Source organism: Rhinolophus ferrumequinum, chromosome 7, assembly GCF_004115265.2.
Source record: "Rhinolophus ferrumequinum isolate MPI-CBG mRhiFer1 chromosome 7, mRhiFer1_v1.p, whole genome shotgun sequence".
Classification (NCBI taxonomy): Eukaryota; Metazoa; Chordata; class Mammalia; order Chiroptera; family Rhinolophidae; genus Rhinolophus; species Rhinolophus ferrumequinum.
In genome coordinates this window covers 41,588,907-41,608,303 of record NC_046290.1, presented here as the reverse complement: position 1 = coordinate 41,608,303, position 19,397 = coordinate 41,588,907, and the positions used below count along the sequence as shown (strand labels likewise).

The following is a 19,397-nucleotide window of genomic DNA, read 5'->3' as shown; positions in this document are numbered from 1 at the left end:
GTATTTTTGGATAGAAGGAAAATTAGGTATTGTTCTTTTGAATGTCAAAAAAGAAATCTATTATGTTACACTGAAAAATAACGTTTCAGAAAGTAAATGTCTAGACTGTCAATGCCCTTTTGCTATGGTTTTATAATTAACCTTGTAGCTAGTCATTTTCTAATATCTGAGATCCAAATAAATTATAATGGCATGTGGTAACACTGGTATGATTTTGTCTGTGCTCTGGGCCAGCCATTACTTATTAAAAATGGCATTTCATAGAAGTAATTATCAAAATTCTGGCCAAAATTCAACATTGCTAGAGTATAGCAGTATCTATAGACCTCCTTTGTCACATTGGGGGAGATAAAAGAAGTATGATTATAAAATAATTAACATTTGCATTTGTATAACAAATAATAATTTGGTTTTATGTAGCATATATACTTTAATTGACAAAGTGCTTAAGTTGAATACACATGAGCATTGTATGCAATTAAGTGTTTCACTGTAGAAGTATGACAGTTTCACAATATATGATTGATATAATACTATTAAAGAATCAGAACAAACATGCTCTCATAATCTTTATTTAAACCAGGTAGGAATTTCCTTCCTTATACACTCTTCCTTGCAATGCACTGCTATATAAAGGTCAGTTGAAAACTTTTGCATGTCAGTGATTTCACCAAATTTACAGTTATCAATTTGAGATTATTTCCTTAAATGTTGTCAAGTCCTTTTCTTCACATCTACAGTTTCAATTCAGTTTCCTAAAATTGAAATTAGCCAATGAAAAAGCAAAGATGCTTTAATATGTTTTTCTGGTTCATTTATTTGCCATTATGTATTTAGAAACTTAAAAGCATCTATGAATGTCCTTGCAAGTCCTGTATGTGCTTTTAGAGTTTTGGCAAACAAATCCAACAGGGCCTTAGTTTGTTTACCTTGTAAACATCACGGTGGCCTGTCTTGGCACCCCTTCGCTCCTCCACCCTTTGATCTCAAAGCTCACAGGCTTTCTAGTATTCTGGGTGGCAGGGCCAAAGAATAGACCCCACTTCATTCTTCAGCCTGTACAGCTGATCAATCCCAGCTAAAACCACACCACTCAGAGAAACTTCAATCCTGAAATAACTAGATTCCAGAGTAGATTTACAAAAACAAAACATAGGGAGACATGCTAACTGGCTAACACCAGACCACTTCTCAGGTTTGTGTGGCTGACAATACCTTAGAAAACTAGAGGTACTGAATTTAAGCTCTTTTTCTTTTTTAAACTGGCCTTGTTGCCAGCTCCCACAGCAGTCCCTGCTGTTACACTGAACTAATATTTTGATCAGTTTCAGAGCCCACCAATAGACCATCATGTTGTTTGCCCACAAGCCTATAATAAACAGCAAGCAACAGTGATGTGCCTGCCCTGGAATCTCTGGTTATTCTACTTCTTCATGGGGATTTTCTGATTGTACTCCTATTAGAGTTCACCAGCACCGCCTGGAACTGTTGTCATAATAGTCCAAGAAATCTCCATCTGTTATCTTCTGCAAACTCTGTTGTTTCCATTTTTTAGTGTAATAACACTGATCCTTGAGTTTCCAAACCAATTCTATACAGAGGGACCTAATCACGCACCTCTCCAAGATGAACTACGTACAAGCTTTAAATGCTAATATATGTGATATTTGAAATGACACAGTATCTTTTTAACCTCCTCAAAACTGTTAAGATCAGTATTTTGTTTCTCTCTGCCTTGGGTTTAGTGTTCTGCTCAGTGTGGCCTGGGACAGCAGATGCGGACTGTGCAGTGTCTCTCCTACACTGGGCAGGCGTCTAGTGACTGTCCGGAAACCGCTCGGCCTCCATCGATGCAGCAGTGCGAAAGCAAATGTGACAGTACCCCCATTTCCAATACTGAAGGTGAGTTTCCCATGGAAAGGGGGCCTGTGGTTTCCAGTGAGTCACCTAAATTGGTTCCGAGGTTTTGAAGAGCCGCATAAAACCACCGTTGTAGTATAGTTTGCATAGAACATTTGTGAATGCTGCCTATGTATTGGATACGTAAGCAGAAAAGCGAAGTTTTTTCCTGATTCTTCCACCAACTATCTGACCTTAAGTCACTTAACGTTTCTGGAGCTAAGTTTACTTATTTATACAATGAGAGATTGGAGTGAATAATCTCTAAGGTCACGTCCAAACATTTTATGTTTGACTTGTGCTAGAAATGTAGAGATGATTTCTAAGGAACCATGCTTGACAGTGAAAATGTCTGTTTCTTTTTGGCTATAACAATGGATACCATCTTGAAGATAAAAAATCATACCTACTATACATATAATGAAAGCGTGTTTGAAGCTACTTTTTAAAGGAGAATTTTCTCATAGTAGAAAAGTAGAAAAAGATAATTATATAGTGGTTTATACAGGAGGACAAGTTCTAAAATATCTTTGTTATATGTTGGGAAATCCCTTTATTAATAGCAGATGCCCATCCAAATTCTGAATTTTCTTATATCTTCTTTAAATAGGTGTACTTTATTTATTCAGTTAGGCATTCATTTGAAATTTCCTGAATGCTACTATGTGCGAGGTGCTATAACAGAAACTGTGGGACGTATAGAGATAAACATGGCATAGGCAGGAAGATCAGAATGTCTTCTCATGAAAATTGAGTCATGATCAAATACATGCACACAAACATCTGAAGCCACGGATTTAAGTTATGTAAGAAATCCAGCTCTAGGGCTCTGCAAAAAACAAACAAACAAAAAAACCTAACCTGAATATAATTTATTATTTTTCAAATGAAAATGATATGTTCATAAACCTTTTACAAAGAGATCTATTCCTTTTGACTAGATTTATCTAGTTTGAAGAATTTTCTTTAAATCCTTTATTTTTTTAATTAAAGTTTATTGGGGTGGCAATTGTTAGTAAACTTACATAGATTTCAGGTGTACAATTCTGTATTACATCATCTATATATCACATTGTGTGTTTACCACCCAGAGTCACTTCTCTTTCCATCACCATATATTGGATCCCCTTTACCCTCATCTACCACCCTCCTAAATCCTATTTTTTAATGTTTCCATGGGAATTTTATGTTAGGAAGACCAATCATCTTGTATGACAGGATGTAGAAACTTTGCATCATTGCAAATGGTCTGGTGTTTATATCTGAGTCTCAACACAATATACTTATTCTGTAATTTACTCTTTCAAATAAGTATAGCCTTATCCTACATTAATTGAAAACCACAACTTTAATGATGCTTGTTAAGAATTGTGCATGTTCTGAGATTTTACTCCACTTGCAAGCTAATCCAGTTTACTTCCTCTACCAGTGGGTGCTGACAGAAGTCACAAGACTCCTGGATCACAGACAAAGGACTTTATTATGATACAGCAAGCAGCATGGCCTTAAAAAAAGAAATCACAACTTTAATTTGCAAAATCTCTAGTTCTAATGCCATCTGTTTCTTTTTTTGTCCCTTTGATAAGGGACATTCTGGAAAGCTAACTTGCTTTCTCTTGATAATGGCTCAAAATCCATGAGAAACAAGTATTTTTCGTAGTAAAACTGTCTCTGTTAAGTGCTCTAAATAAATACATCTGTCTTCTATAAGATTGCAGTAAATAACTTTTATCCACTGTAAATTATTAGCAATCAATCACAGAGATTTGGGAGTCTGTTTTTCTGTCAGAGTTGGAAGATAAAAGGTTAAGGTGGAAGAGAGGATACAACTATCATGTTAAACTCTTTATGTTGGGTAGTATGTTAGGCCCTTTATAGTTCTCATCCATCTTACGTATCTCATATACATAAATACCTGTTTGTGTGTGTATTATATAATCATGACAGCAACCTTCTGAAAGTTGATCTTACTGATGAGGAAACAGGCACAGGGAGAGACAGTGACTTACCCAAATAACAAGACTAGGAAGTAGTATAGTCAGGATTTGAACCCAGATTTGGCAGAGCCCAAATGTATATCAGTTTCAATTATATTCATATGCTATTTGTAATTTACTCTTTTTCCTTTTGCGTATCACCTAAAATAATTTATATATATACATATATATATATATATATTTTAATTATAGTTGACATTCTACATTATTCTGCATCAGCTTCTGGTGTACAGTGCAGTGGTCAGGCATCTACACAAGCTACGAAGTGATCCTCCCCCATAAGTGCAGCACCCATCTGGCACCCTACATAATCTTTACAACATTATTGATTATATTCTCCATACTTTATTTCATTACCTTATCAACCAGCAATTACAGTCATGGATATTTATCCAAAGAAATCCAAAACACTAATTCAAAAAAATATATGTACCCCTATGTTTATTGCAGTGGTATTCACAATAGCCACGATGTGGAAACAACCAAAATGCCCATCAATAGATGATTGGGTAAAGAAATTGTAGTACATTTATACAATGGAGTATTACTCTGCCATAAAACAAAATGAAATCTTACCATTTGCAACAACATGGATGGACCTAGACGACATTATGCTAAGTGAAGTAAGTCAGACTGAGAAAGACAAATACCTATATGATCTCACTTATATGTGGAATCTAAAGAACAGAATAAACGAGCAAACAAGACAGAAATAGACTCATAGATACAGAGAACAAACTGATGGTTGCCAGAGGGGAGGGGGTTTGGGGGATGGGGGAGATGGTGAAAGTATTAGAAAGTACAAATTTGTAGTCACAAAATAGTCACAGTGATATGTAATTTACTCTTTAAAATTGGGTATTTTAACACAAAGACAGAGCTTCTGGTTATGAAGTAGAGACACTACTTCTGGCATTCAACAGATTAAGGCTTAAACATTGCTGAAAGAATTGACTTTTAACATGCCCACAATATATGTTGAAGATATGTTTAGAACTTCATTTTAAGCCATTTTGGTAATTTCTCCAAAAGCTTCTCTGTAGTGGGTAATTATACATAATCTTTGCCACTGAAAATGCAATGCAGTTTTTAGAGTGGGTAGAATATCATTTGTAACTGCACTTATTTCTGTCTTAAAGAAATTCTCTTAAAGTGTGTAGTTGTTAATCTGATGTTACTTGGGTTATTTGTAGAAAAAAACTCATGGTCATTTAATCTGCCTGGCCAAATAACCTTTTATTAATATTAACCTGAAATAAGCAGTGAAGACAATATTTTTAGCCTTTTCAGTAAAGGAAGAAACTTTTAGGAAATTATTAATTCTACAAAGTATGACTAATCTTAGAATAGTTATTTCCCTAAGCTGTTGACTGATTTAAAAGAGTATTACTCTCCTTTACAAAACTATGATTAAAGTACAAACAGTATGTCTGTTGTAACGTGCTTTGTGTTCTTTAGCTTCCCAATAGTACATAGTGAATGTATTTAAATACCTGAAACTATCTGTTCATTTTATCAGCAGCTAATTATTGAATGCTTACTGTGGCCAGCCTCTTCCTTTCATTATGGAAAATTCAAATACATTTATAAGTTCATAGTCTTACAGAGAAGATACTTTGAAAAACAAGAAGGAAGGTGGAATGGGTCATGTGGAGCAGTTTACGCAAATGCTAGGAGGACCCAAATGAAAGGCCAATAGCTTTCACCCTGGATGAAAGCAAGTTTCGTAGACTAAGTGGTCTATGAACCGGCCGGAATGTGTAGTTGGAAAAACTCGGTGTGCAACCTGGGAAAAGTGGATGAAATGGTAGAGTTGAATCATAAATTGTCACTCATAGAGATAAAAATGGGCAGATAACATGGATTTCAAAAGAGAAGAGGCTCTTACATAAAAGTAATGTGAGAGTGACCTGCTACAGCTTCTGTAGATCAGAACAGGGAGAGAAAAATGCCTTTTACTAAAGGAAAGTTGGGAAGAGAGTCCAGTAGTCCTGGAAGAAACAGGTTCTGGTTAATAGAGAAGGGTAGAAGAGGACCCCCCTTTTCTCCAGCAGAACCAGGTTTCCTTGACTCCTAGTGACAGGCTACTGCGAAACTAGTTCAGCTCTATCCCAAGCAAGACAGGGTAGGAGATCCCTTGGGATCTAAAATACAGTCTTCCGGTGGGGTCTCTATTGCTAAAATGGGCCAAGGATAGAATCTTGAGAATTGTTTTAACTACCAAAGTTTAGGGAATGGTTCCTCTCCTAACATTTTATTATGAAAATAATAAAAAAAAATTTAAAATACAGCACAGCTGAAAGAATTTTACAATGAACATGCACCATCCGGAATCTAGCATTAACATTTTGCTGAACTTGCTTTGTATCATTCTTATTTGTTCATCCCTCAAGGTGATGGTTTTTAAATCATGTGCTCCATTTATCCAGCCATTAATTCATTTATTTAGCAAGCATACCCACCATGTGCTAGGCACTGAGACTATGAAAGGAGTACGACAATATCCCTGTGCTCCAATGGAGCACAATTTAGTAAAGGTGGCAACATGCAAACAAATAATTATCACAATATGGGCAGTAGTGTAACAGGGGTTAAAAGAAGCTACCATGAGTACACAAAGGAGGAGGTAATCAGAGGCTTTGTGGAGAAGGCAAGCTTGAGCAGGGCACTGGGAGTTAAGAAATAGTTTGCCAAGAAGACATTGAGCTATTGGGCATTCCTGGCAGAAGACAAGTATGTCAGTCATGACACTGTGGGGATGGTTCAATGTGTCCGCCACAGGTTGGCAGATGAGCAGGCAGTGGAAATGAGCCTACAAAGAGAGAGACGGGGACTTGGTTTTAGAGGGTCCTATATGCCGTGGAAGGAAGTTAGCACTCTATCTTCTAGGAAACAAGTGAAGGAAATTGGGGAGTGACATGCTAAAGATGGCAGGAGTGTAAAGACGTAGAGGGAGGGTAGCCTTGTGCGGGAGAAGAATTAGAAAGTTGTTCAAAGAATCAAGGCTTGAGATGATGAAGTCTTGAACTAAGGCAGATATAGTAGGGATCAAAAGGAGGATAACGAATTGGAACAAAGGAGAATAAAATGGAAAGGAGAATAAAAAGAACCTGATGCACAATTAGATATGGGGATGAGAGATATGGAGGTGTTCTGTATGACTCCCAAGTTTCAAATTTAATCATTAATCATGATATTCATTGTGATAAGGAAGTTAGGCACCTGTAGAGAAATTAAGCACATTTGTCCTCAGAACCCATAATAAAATAATAGAATTTGAATAAGATTTTTAAAAAATAAAAATAAATAATGGAGAGAGATTGAAGAAATGGAGAGAGGTTAAAGCAACAATGGATAATAAGAGAAAGAAAATCAGAAGTGGAGCATCACAAAATTAAAAGAAAATAGTGGAAAGGAAATAGGAAGAAGGGAGATAAAATCTGCCATGTTCCACATCTGCTTTAGTTTTTATTCCCAAAAGCCTTCAGCTGAGAGTTAAAGCATTATAGGCTTGATCTTGACAGATTGCCACTGATGATGGTTACACTGCATTGCTGCTGAGAGTGAATTATAGACATGCTGGGTATCACTGCATTTGAAATACTACTCAGAGTAATTTTTTAAAGTACATCTGGCAGCTAGGACTAGCCTACTCAAGCTCACCTGAAATTCTATCCCAAATGCCATTTTATTCATCTTTATACAGTTTCAAGTTCTCTTGTAGTTTATACGGTGAGTCTTTTCAGCTTCTCAGTAGCACAAGGCACTCTGTCATCTAGTATTTATTGCTACCAGGTAATGATTCATGCTGTGCCGTGAGCTGGTAACGAACCCAGGAAAGGTGTGATGAGTGTACATTGGATTACCAGCCCGGCTAATGGTGGCTTTGGTCGTTCTCAATGTCCCTCAAGTAAATGACTCCGAGAAAGCCTGGGAAGCTCCAGAAAACTATAAAATCCCTGAAACAAAACAGCTACTCACTTTGGGTTTTAAAATGGCATCCAATGTATTAAAATCAGTGAAAGGAATGGTGAAGGTGAACTTTTTGATTTCAAGGAGGTGAGGAAGACCAGTTTTTTTTTTCTTTGCTATTTTGAAGAGCTCTGATCTGCTAATGTCTGATTTGGAGGGAACTCTGGATTTGTGTAAGGATCGTACCACCTTGAGGTTGAAAGTAGGTGACATCTAGGGAATAAGACTGGGTAGGAGGAAACATAGAAAGCAAAGAGAGAATGGAGAGGGTTAGTTCCTGACAAGATGAAATCAGAATAAAGTTCCCTAGTTGATATCACCTTGCTTCGAGGACAAAAAGTTAGTGTCCTGTTCCCATTGCAATGAATATGTTGACTTCCCAAGCAAAACTTGTTTCATCCTTTTCCAATCGGCATACGTAAAATATCCAGGGCTCAAGCACAATTTTATTAGGAAAAGTACGCTGAGTCCACATCCACGCCGGTACCACACATGCAAATGCTCAGCCTTTGCCATCTCCCTTCTCACCAGGCTCTGCATGTCCATGGGTAGCTTGACAGAGGCACAGCTGGTTGTACATTTGTAATCCAAAAGACAGACCCATAGGTGATTCAATCATAACTCTCTACTCACGGTGTTCTTCCTGTGAACTTCATAAAGAGCTTCAGGTACAGAGGGCATGCATTCTCCAAAGAAAGATGCTGAGTGGTCCAACCTGGTCATGGAAGAGTATGCCCCTGTGTGTCCCAGCTCACTCGAAGGATACAATTTAGGCAGGCTTCGCAATGTTGTATGCATTAAATGCAAGAGCGCTGCATTTCAGCAGTTGCTGTTGTGCTCCTTGGACTAAGTCACGTCAAAGTCACAATGATACTGAATACAACTGCATCCTAAATTAATAAGCCTCTGTTCACTATGAGTATTTTGCAATCATGTCTTTTAGGTCTGGGTTTTGAAAGATTAATGTAAAGCACCTGGGGAGAAACCCATTAGAACATCAATGATAAGTAGAGTCATGTGTTGTCTATGAAACAGCCCAGATTACCACTGAGACCCACTCCAGCATACCTGGCAAGTTCCTTAAGGTTATAAGGAGGGGTCTAGTTCCCATTGCAGGGCCCAGGGGCTGACTTTCAGCCCTTGATGTATTCCCAAGTCTCTCTGAGAAGAATTTAGGGATACTCCACAAATTGTCATTCCCACCAGAAGTCTCTGACCTTGGGTAAAGTAAAACTTTCTTTTCAAGGGGGAAAAGGGGTGTAAAAAAAGGAGAGACTAGGTAGGTCCACAAACCATTTCCTAGAGACCACACAATAAAGACCTCTGACCCTTCCAATAGCCTTGTAAGAAAAAAAAGGTAGAAAGAGTGTCTTTTCATTCTTTTCCCAGGAGAGTCCTTAGCTGGTACATAATGATAGTAGAGGAGAAAATCAGACTCCTTTATCTTAAAATCCTTGACCCTCATGGCTCAGATTCCACTGCTTAAAAAGCAGTGGACATAAGTGTATCTGCATGAAGAAAGTATGATAGTAAAGACCAAATCTTCAAAACAGATCAGTTACAAAGAGACTATATTACAAAAAAGATCCTACTTAAACTAAAGGATTCTTTTTAATAGATCTTCTGTTTATTTGCAGATTGTGTATTCCTTGGGTATAGAGAAACTTTTAATTTTTAGACATTTGCTAGAAATCAATGCCAACTGAAGATCATTCAGAAATTAAAACAGAACATTTCTGTTATTGTTTTGATTTCAATGGGAAAATGTAGTTTACTTCATGCACAATTTTTCAACAATGGTTTTCTCACCAATGTAAGCTGTACTGTGTATTAGCTCAAGGGTGGGAGTGAAAAGACTATTTCGTATTTTTAATGGGCTTGGAGGATGAGGCCGACTAGTGAATGATGAGTTTTATAATTAAGGCCTCTCAACTACATCAGCAAAATGTCAGTGAGTTAATCCAAAGGCTCAACAAGTCAATCCTCTCTAGCTAAGCTAAAAAGGTGACAGATGGGCTGAACGTACCAATATAATTTTAAACTGGTCCTAATATTTTTAAGATTACATTTAGCTTTCCATAATCATGGGGCTTTAAAACTTCCCTGTGTGTCCAAAATCACCTTTCACTTTTGTAATTTTACAAAATTTAAGGAGAAAGTTACAGTTGAAGAAAAGTATTCAGGCTATTCTGAATGCCCATGACCCTCTGTTCAAAAAACATTTTACCCTTCTCTAAGATGGCAGAGCAAATCTCTGGTAATGAGGCACCTAACGGTTGACTTATCATCAGTGGTATCAGTCACGGGTACAGAAGTAATGACAGGCAGAAACCTTGTTGCATTTAGATGCCAAGAATGCTGCCAAAATAGAGTAGTTTTGGAGTCAGACAAACCTGAGTTCTGGTCCCAGTTCTCAGACTAACTAGCTGTGTGCCCCAGCATGAGTTTCATAACCTTTTTGAACGTCAGTTTTTCTGTCTGTGTAAAGCTGAGGTTTTAGATGTTTAAAAGGATTAAATATATAAATATGTAAAGCCGTGTACGGCAGTTCCTGGCACATAGGAGGCATTTGGTAAATCATTTTTAATGTTATTCTTACTAGATTAAGCTCTTGTGGAGGTAAAAGACTGAGAGAATGAGAGACCAGTCATGGTTGACCTTCTTTGGTGAATAGATTTTCATCAATTCTGAGACTGATTCTGCCTGTTGGGCAGTCCCTAGAAGGCACAACCAGGAAGCGGGATATTCCTCGGGCCTCCTCCTTTGTGAGAACGCCCTGCACTCCATCAAGGCTGAATGTCCTTATTCAGCCCAGGAGTCACCATGTTAGCATCTCATCAAGGCCCATGTCTGAGTGTTGGCAGCCACCCCCAGGCCCCCCACTGCTCCCTCAACTCCCCTCCCCCCTCAGGTCTCTCCCCATCCCCACCCAGTCGTCATTTATCTGCTCTCCCTTTACTATCTTTCTGTTAATTTGCTCGTGTGCCATGGTGTAACCCTTCCTGAGAGCCTATATACATTTTGCTGTGTGTCCCACAGAAACAATACATGATGGTTGTTCTCACAGGCAGATGTGTCAGTGACAATAATAAGAACTGGTAAACTGAGTGCTTCCTCCACGCTGGGTGCTGTGACATATGCTTTATAGGCATTATCGCATGTGAGGTGAGCCTCACAGCATCCCATGAGCAGGTCTTACTACTGTTTCCATTTCACAAGTGAAGAAACTGTGGTCTGAAGAGGTGATGTAACTTAGCCCAGGACAAACAAACACTGGGAGGAAGCAGTACCAGAACTCACCTCCAGGGCCATTTGACTCCAGATCTGCTGCTTTGCACCACTGAGCTGTGCGGCTCATACAGGCAGGTCCCGGGACACTCCTAAGCAGTTCCCACCTCCCTAAGCTTGACACTGGTCCCAGGACCCAAACGATTTCAAGTTAGTCAGAATTAAGTTAGTTGGGAATTAACAGAGGTGTTGGGAAGGTCACAGAGGGACCCCCTGGCAACTGGCCTCCAGCCTATCCCTAGGCTAGACCCTGCACCTATATGACCAGGAGAGACTTCTCATTTCCAGCACCCACCTAAAGAGCCAAACAATATAATACCCGAGTATATTTGTAATGGCCTAAATGGGCAGATAGAGGAGTAGCTGGAGAGAGAAACAATTTATTTTTATTTTATTTATTATTTATTATCTATTATTTAAGCAGATTCCAAAGTCTAAATCTAAATGGAAAATCTGTGAATTTGCTTGTATTTTGCTCATCTCAGAATTTTCCTGGTTCAGGAAAACTTCCATAAATGGAGTTGAGTCTCCGAATAAAGCCATATAGATTCCCAGGAAATAGTCTTCTTTGTTTTGTCTGCAAATTGACTTGTGTCTATATGACAGCATTTTCTCAGTAGTAATCTGAATATCGCATCCTCATTGAGAAGTTCAGAGCACAGCTCACTGTCATCAGGTGGTAAGAGATAATAGTAACTAATAGTGCTCCTAATAATTGTAATTCAATACCCTACACTTTCTATACACTAGGTGGTAACGTAGGCTATCCATGTTCCTTCTGAGGGTGGGAACTCTCATCATCCCTGTTTACAGACGAGGAAACTTAGGCACAGAGAAGTTAAGCAGTTTGTTCAGACTTATAAAGTTAGCAAATGATAAAGCTAGGATTAAACCCAGGCAGTCTGGCTTCTAATTTTATTTCCTTGTACTAGTAAAACAACCAGTCCTCCTCTATCTGTTTATCAACTAAATCATTTTTATATTTTGGCAAAGAAGGTCAGAGCCAAAGTATTTTGTACTTCTAGCAGCCCCACCAAGCCCTGTTGCAAAGGCTGAGAGTGGTGGTCTCCTAGGGAGGGCTGCCCATTAGGATGGCGATTTGGGATGAAAGATGAATGGACTTGTGCCAGCTTTTCTCATCATTTTAATAACTGCATTACTGTGATACTATATCCCTCTTGTATATAACTGATAAAAACTTTTTTTTCCACAAAAATATTCTTTGTCTAAACTTGTTTTGGTTACTTTTACTGGTCGTGATAGAGAGGAAAGAAAAAAAAAGGTGATCTCTAAATTAAAAGATGTGGATATCATTTCACCTCAAATTCAAACGTGATTGACCAAACATCATCTCATCTCTTTATTTTACTTCAAAGTTTAAAGAACATTTTCATGTCTGTCCTACCTTCCTTCAGCCAAAACTGAAATTTATTGAGAATCCTACTGCGGAAAATTTCTATTCAAATTTTCTAACTATTATTCTCTTTGTAAATCAAATCCTCAGTAAAGGATTTGATGGTGGCAGAGCTTATATTTTCAGAGAATTGAGGGTTACAGTTTAAAATTTTAAGTCTTTCACTGAAAGATCCTTGAAAGTGAGATCAATACGATTTGTTACCTTTTCAAAAGTAAGAACTGTAAACTTTCCCATTTCTTTACATTTAATTTTCCAAGATTAGCATGTGGCTTGTGTACCATGTACAGGACTTCTTAGAACATTAGTGGATTTCCAAAGCCAGGAAACAAACAAGCAAATAAACAAGCAAACAACACCATCCACAGCTCTGTTTTGTTACACTGAATTCTGCCTGATTCTAATTACCTGAAACAATTTACCCAGGATGCTTCAATATAACCACCTGGAAAAATGAGGGTGGAACTTTGATTCTGGGAGGCATATGGAAATTTAATTACTAGGCTTACAAAGTATTTTAAAATCCCCAGATAAAAGTGACCAGAGGACTGGAGAAGAATCTCACTCTTAGCAGCAGTATTGCTGAAAATCAAAGGTCTGTGTCCCTCTCTACACTGGCCTCTTCACCCCATCTTCTGTAACCAGCCTCAAAGGGAGATGGAGAAAGAATCATGTATTCACCTTCTGGCTGCAAGAACTGCAGACTTCAACTGTGGCAGTTCTAGTACTAAGGAGAAAATACACATAGGAAAAAAGAAGGGCATGTCTCACTTCCAAATTAAAAAAAGACATTTCTACATGTTTCCATAACCCACAGACTGCTGCCATTTGAGGCCAACCCCTCCGAGTTTTCCTCTTTGTCTCGTGTAGTTGCTGAATCTAGGCCACTGTCAGCAATCCTTTCATTCACCCAGGCCCATCCCCACGCCTCCCAGATGCACACATTCTCCTGAGACGTGTACTTTGGTATCAAACAATGCAACTCATGTTTGATTTTGGATAACCTTGCACTGCTGAATAAAATAACCCTTGAGAAAGAAGCAATAAAAGCACTGTAAGAAAAATGACTCATGTTTCCAAGCTGTCTAAAGTGATCATTTATCCCAACAAATGGTAATTCTTTCAAGACACGGTGGGCATGCACCATACTTATAAAAGTGTGGGAGAAAAGCCTTGCAATCCTTTTTTATTTTTATTTTTAATTTGTGTTAAAATATATCAAATAATGTTTCTGGTAGGCTGTACCAGACAGGGTATGCTTGAAAACAAAAACAAAAACCACATGGATGTGAAAGCCAAGATGAACTGGCGCAAGGGGCGGTCCTTGCCGAACACCCGGGCTCATTGGCTTGTTTCTGGGCTTGTTTATGTGCCTCTAATTGTTTTCCATTTTCTGCCTCCATTCGTTAGAGTGCAAAGATGTGAACAAAGTGGCTTATTGCCCACTGGTGCTGAAGTTCAAGTTCTGCACTCGAGCATACTTCAGACAGATGTGTTGTAAGACCTGCCAAGGACACTGACCCACGGAAAGCCAGAGAGAGAGACTTGTCATTTCATCGTGGAAATGCGTCCATCAAAGAGAGCCACCCAGAAGAGGATTGATGTCCTTGCAAATGCATTACCCTGTGGAAAACGTAACCACTGGTCAGCCTTAGCTGACAGGATTTCAATATTATTTTAACTTCTGTGAAGTAGGATTTATTGATCCAAAGTGCTGGACACAGTTATTAGGAGGGAATGCCAGATTGGAGAGATCCAAACAACACAGGGAGACTTGCTTACTGTGGAACGTTTGTGTTCTTTCGAGTAAATCCAATAGCCTGTTTACCTCCTTGGACCATTAAGATAATTTTTATTATAGACTTAGCAATGACACTGAATCCATTTGTATTTAAAACTGTTTAAAATGTAGCTGTTATGACTTGGTCAACTATGGAAGTAAAGAAGATTCAGAAATCTTAAGTCATAGCTTAAAAATATTTACTATACTTTATCTCACCACAACAGCACCACCATTTAAATTCTAAAACGGGCTTTGAACTGTAATTTAAGGAGCAATTATAACTCAAAAGTAATGAAAGTTCGTATTATTTTCCTTCCTCCTACTTAATTTCCTTAGGAACGACCCCCCTGTTCTGAACACTGCTGTGAGCCATATATAAACTATATTAAACTGAACAACAATGAAGGACTTAGTTTGAAGCAGTGCATCAGTTACTGCAGCTGTGCGAGTCTATAAATCCAGTGCTGCAAGACTGTGGCCAACTCGCCATTGTGCGAGTGCAGCTGAGATTTCCATTAAAACTTTAAGAGAAAACCTTTTCGGTTTCAGGCAAAGCCAGACCTGGGGTACAGTAGAGACTGAGGGACCAGGCCCTTTGCTACCACCACACAGGATGCCTCAGCTCGTATTTGAGTTGCCCCAACTCACTTGTGTTTACATCCGCACCAGCCACAGAAAGGCTTCTGCCCCACTGGCTTGCTGCGTGCACGTGGAGCTCACTGAGACAACAACCATGCAAATGATAGACTGGCTCAGTGACAACTAGACAGACCCTTTTGCTGACAATTACGATGGGTTCCAGATGTCCCTTCTTTGATATGGCAGAAGGGCATTTATTTATATGAGAGCAAGTGTGTGTGTGTGCGGGCGCTTTTGAGTGTATGGGTAGGTGAGTATGCTTGCACATAAAAGTGCTATTTCTGTGAGTTTTAAAGTAGGCAAGGGATAACAACCAAAGAAGAAAAACTCATGAAGACTAGAGATCATCAAGCCTAATTTTAATAATCACTCAACCAAGTATTTTATACTTTTTATGGATACTCTGAATGGCAATTAAATGTGAAACCCAGTTGCTTGGACAAGTCAAATTCTAGCATCAAATTCACCTAAATTAAATTGACTAGCTCATATTCTTCCTATCCACAAGTTTCACATCATGCCCATCAAAAAATCCGACAGTGAGATTTTAAAAAAAGAAAGGAAGAAAAAAGAGGGTACTTATTAATATTCTGTACTTGAACACTTGTAGCTTGCAGCAGGTTCTTGATGAATGTGCTTTGTGCCCTACACATGTGTCCATCATGCTATCCCAACACCTCAGACTCAAACCAAATGGCTACTTTGTAAAGATACTATTTGCAGCTAAAGAGTGTTTGACTTAAATCCATCCATGTGCTTTGAAACTCCATGTCAGGTGCAGCACATATACCATGACCTAATGTGGATGATTAGGATTTTTCAGCAAGGAAAGGAGACTCACAGATTCTAAAAACCAATCCGAACTTCTGGTTTGCTGTGGAGAGTTAGCGCAGGATGTCATTCCGCATGCTCCGTCACAGTTATCTATGTCTCATCACTTGCTTGCTCTCAATCCACAACTCACGTCCCTAACCTTTCCAGAGAGAGCTATTCACGATACATGAGAGTTGTTGCCAGGGCCCCTATCTCTGCTGCCCTCAGAAGACCAGCCCGCTGTAAGTGCCATCTTAGCCACTCAGTGCAGGGAAGGCAACCCCAGCACTGAATTCCATTGGTGCTTTGCAAAGAGCAGTTAACATGGTGCTAATGTGACCTAGTGAAATAAACAAAAAGGATGGTTTCTGTGGCATCTTAGGCATAGGTTTGCTATCAGAATCTGCTTTCCTCCAACATAAATATCAGCTCATGTTTTTATTTGAAGATTTCTTACATTACTGACTAACGGCTATTTGTTACCTCACCTGGAAACCAACCTTGCGAGGGCCATCCCCCTGGGCACCACATAGCCCCACGCTAGTGCTGGAAGAGGAGGGCAGCCAGTGTCCCCCTGCGGTGTGCACCAGCAGCAGAAAGCTCCTGGGGGCAGCATCAGATTACCTTTTCAGAAGGAACCAAGCACAGAATTTAGCAGGACCAAACATCTTCAGATAGGCCCTGAATTTAAACCTGAGTGGGGAAAAACAAATCACATTCCACAGTACATCACAATACCGCTGCTATTCTGTAGCCAGCTACATGGCTACCCGACGCTCTTTTCCTAAATAGTGACCCTAGATCAGGGATGTCCAAACTTTTTTCAACGTTTTTCACCAAGGGCCATATGCAGTAAAATACACAAACAGCCGGGCCACTCACTCGAGGTGAAGTACATATTGCCTCACCTGGTGTATTTAAGTAAACTAAATACATTTTTGGAATTTGCTGCGGGCCAATTAACAATGGATTGCGGGCCGTAGTTGGCCCGCGGGCCGCAGTTTGGACACCCCTGTCCTAGATCATCAGTGGAGGCCGAGCCAGCCTCGCAGGCCCTCCAAAAGTAGTGAACCCTATAGACTACTTAGGAAACCTCAAGAAAGCTGGGACCCGTGGCTGAGAGCAGTATCTGCCACTGGCATACAGGCCTGCCAAAAACCAAAAGGTAAATGTACCCAACTGATCAAACCTCTTGAGACACATATGACTCCCCAAACACTCCATTTCATTAGGAATATTTTTATTTGAGTGAATGTCACATAGGTATCCTTCATAATGCAGAACGAAATTACCTTTGTATTATTGTGATTAGTTGTTGCTTATTATTTTATACTCAGTATTAATGTGGTACACTGTTACTTTTTTTTTTTGCTTTTGTAAATTATATTCTAATTTATTGCCATGTTTCCTAACACGTGTCCTTCATTCTCCTGCTTGTAATGATAATGAAAAGTCATTGTAACACTTGATGGAGTGAAATTCCACACCAGGCACAGATTTTTTTTTTTTTTTAACATAGATAATTTAGTAAAAATAAAAATTCAGCTTATAAGAACGATTCAGATGGAAGTTGTCTATTTTCTGAGAAGCTGATGTTGAACTTGTAGTAGAAGGGATCTATCCCTTGGATTAGTACATGTACATTATCCAGATTTTCCAGGTACTATCCAGGATTGAGTTAACTTGTTGCAGCCTTATTACCCTCCCCAGAGATGATATCCTTTTGTAATATCTAAATGCCAGAGCTTCGGACATTTCGGGGGGGAGGGGTAGTGGAGGGTGTCGTTCAGAGTGGCCTGCGGGGTCTCTGCTCCCGCTCCCCGCACCAGAACGCAGGACATGGTGAGGCCAAAAAGGAACACCCACAGAGCCATAGGTAGGGGAGTCATACAACCACACTTTCGCTGGTGGCTGGGTAGGAAACACAGGAAGCAGGAGCCACACGATTCTCAACCCTCACTGCGCCGCTTGCAGACTCAGCCACCATCTTCTTGCTAGCCCCCATTTTCTGCTAGTGTAGCCATGGCAGTTATATTAGTGCCCAATGGCTCACTGGTTACAGCTGACGGCCAACTAGCCACAGCTGATGGCCATTTGACCACAGTCGACGGCCATTTACTACCTGAGCCAGCACCTTTCTATGTGAGGTCGAGAGCCTGGAAACTGCTTTTTGGGGCTCAGTCCCCACAGAGGGCTATTTCCTCAGATGTCACCAGCCAACTATTCTAAGGCTACAAAGGAAGTCCAGATTGGCCACTGCCACATACGTCCAATCACTTGCTTACAACTCTTTTGCTCCCTCCTTTTTTGCCTTCCATGTAAATTCTTTAGCATAGAGGAAGATGCAAGATATTTCATTGTGGAAAGGATGCTGAAGAAAACAATTCGTACTTGAAGGATTTTACTCCTCAGAGTCAATGGGGAGCATAGAAACCTGACGGGGATATTGTTCCACCTTCAGACAGTCTCTGCTGAGCTGGGGCACACTATCATATGCAAAGGTAACAGCAGTTTCTGACACTTAGCAGCCAACATTCATGCTTGGCAATTTGAGTACTTTCCTCATGACAGCTTTGCCAATTACATAAGATGTGGATGCCCACGCACGGTTGTGCTTTCATTCACTTACTCCCATGCCTCATCCACATACATTCAATCTTAATACATTAGAAGAAATCAGGTGAGATGATCAGATAGTCTTGGGGAGTATTTCCTCAAAGTCATCCTAGAAGCCACAAGTGGCTGAAGTATTATGAACGCTCAGTTAATGAGAAGACCCTGGGACCCACCGTTTCAACTTCTCACTGTATTTGCAAAGAGTTGTTCTGCTAGGGGCAGGGGAGAGGGAGATACCAAGAAACAAGGCTCGCCTTAGCGTCCGTTCCTCACATTCAAGTCTGTCTTTCCATCTACAGTTGTTTTCAAGCTTTCATTGAAATGTTCTTCTCTCTTTGGAATGTAAAGGGCATGACCTGCTTAGAGCACTGACCCCCGGCGCAATCTACCCTCCTAGAGATTCTGCTCCTCCCCAGGGAGCACTAGGATCACCCCTAAGATGTGATGCCCCAAAATGCCAGGTGACATTTTTTTCAAGTAAGTTAGGAAGAAAGTTGGGTATTGATTTTGGTAAGAAAAAGAATGTATGAATTTGTTTGGCTAGGACAAGATTTATTATTTTTTAAAGATGGGAAAAGAAATGTAATTCAAGGAGAGAAATCACAGCCCAGGCAGACTGGAAGATTCTAAACAGGTGATCACAGGAAGGAGAAAAGATCATTGACTGAATAAAAAAGTGACAAATAAGCTGTGTTTGGAATTCTGTCTCATTCATATCATCAGAATGTGTGGAATAAACTAACATGTGTTTTTAGAGAAAACAGCTGTTCACAATAGTTTTGTGCCTCAGACTTCAAAACCTCCAGCTAGAACTTAAAAGGAAAACGGTCTTTTCTCCCATCTTTTTCTCAGAAGCTTTTTTCTAGCATTTCTTGTCCCTCATTTCATCCTCAGATGATATCTGAGGCCAGAGATGGGACAGTGGTTGGAGGGCTGGCTCTACTCTGGGGGGGGACCAAGGTGATACCTATATTGT

The 19,397-nt window shown here is 39.6% G+C and overlaps 1 protein-coding gene across 1 annotated transcript in view; it reads left to right on the top strand.

The window, feature by feature from the left end:
* ADAMTS6 (ADAM metallopeptidase with thrombospondin type 1 motif 6) overlaps positions 1-17,289 on the top strand; it is a 255,576-nt gene extending 238,287 nt beyond the window's left edge. The window contains exons 24-25 of the mRNA XM_033109798.1: positions 1,746-1,902; positions 13,981-17,289. Of these exons, the coding sequence (XP_032965689.1) occupies positions 1,746-1,902; positions 13,981-14,090 (267 nt within the window). The 3' untranslated portion in view covers positions 14,091-17,289. The remainder of the gene's footprint in view (positions 1-1,745; positions 1,903-13,980) is intronic.
* Positions 17,290-19,397: the final 2,108 nt, after the last annotated feature.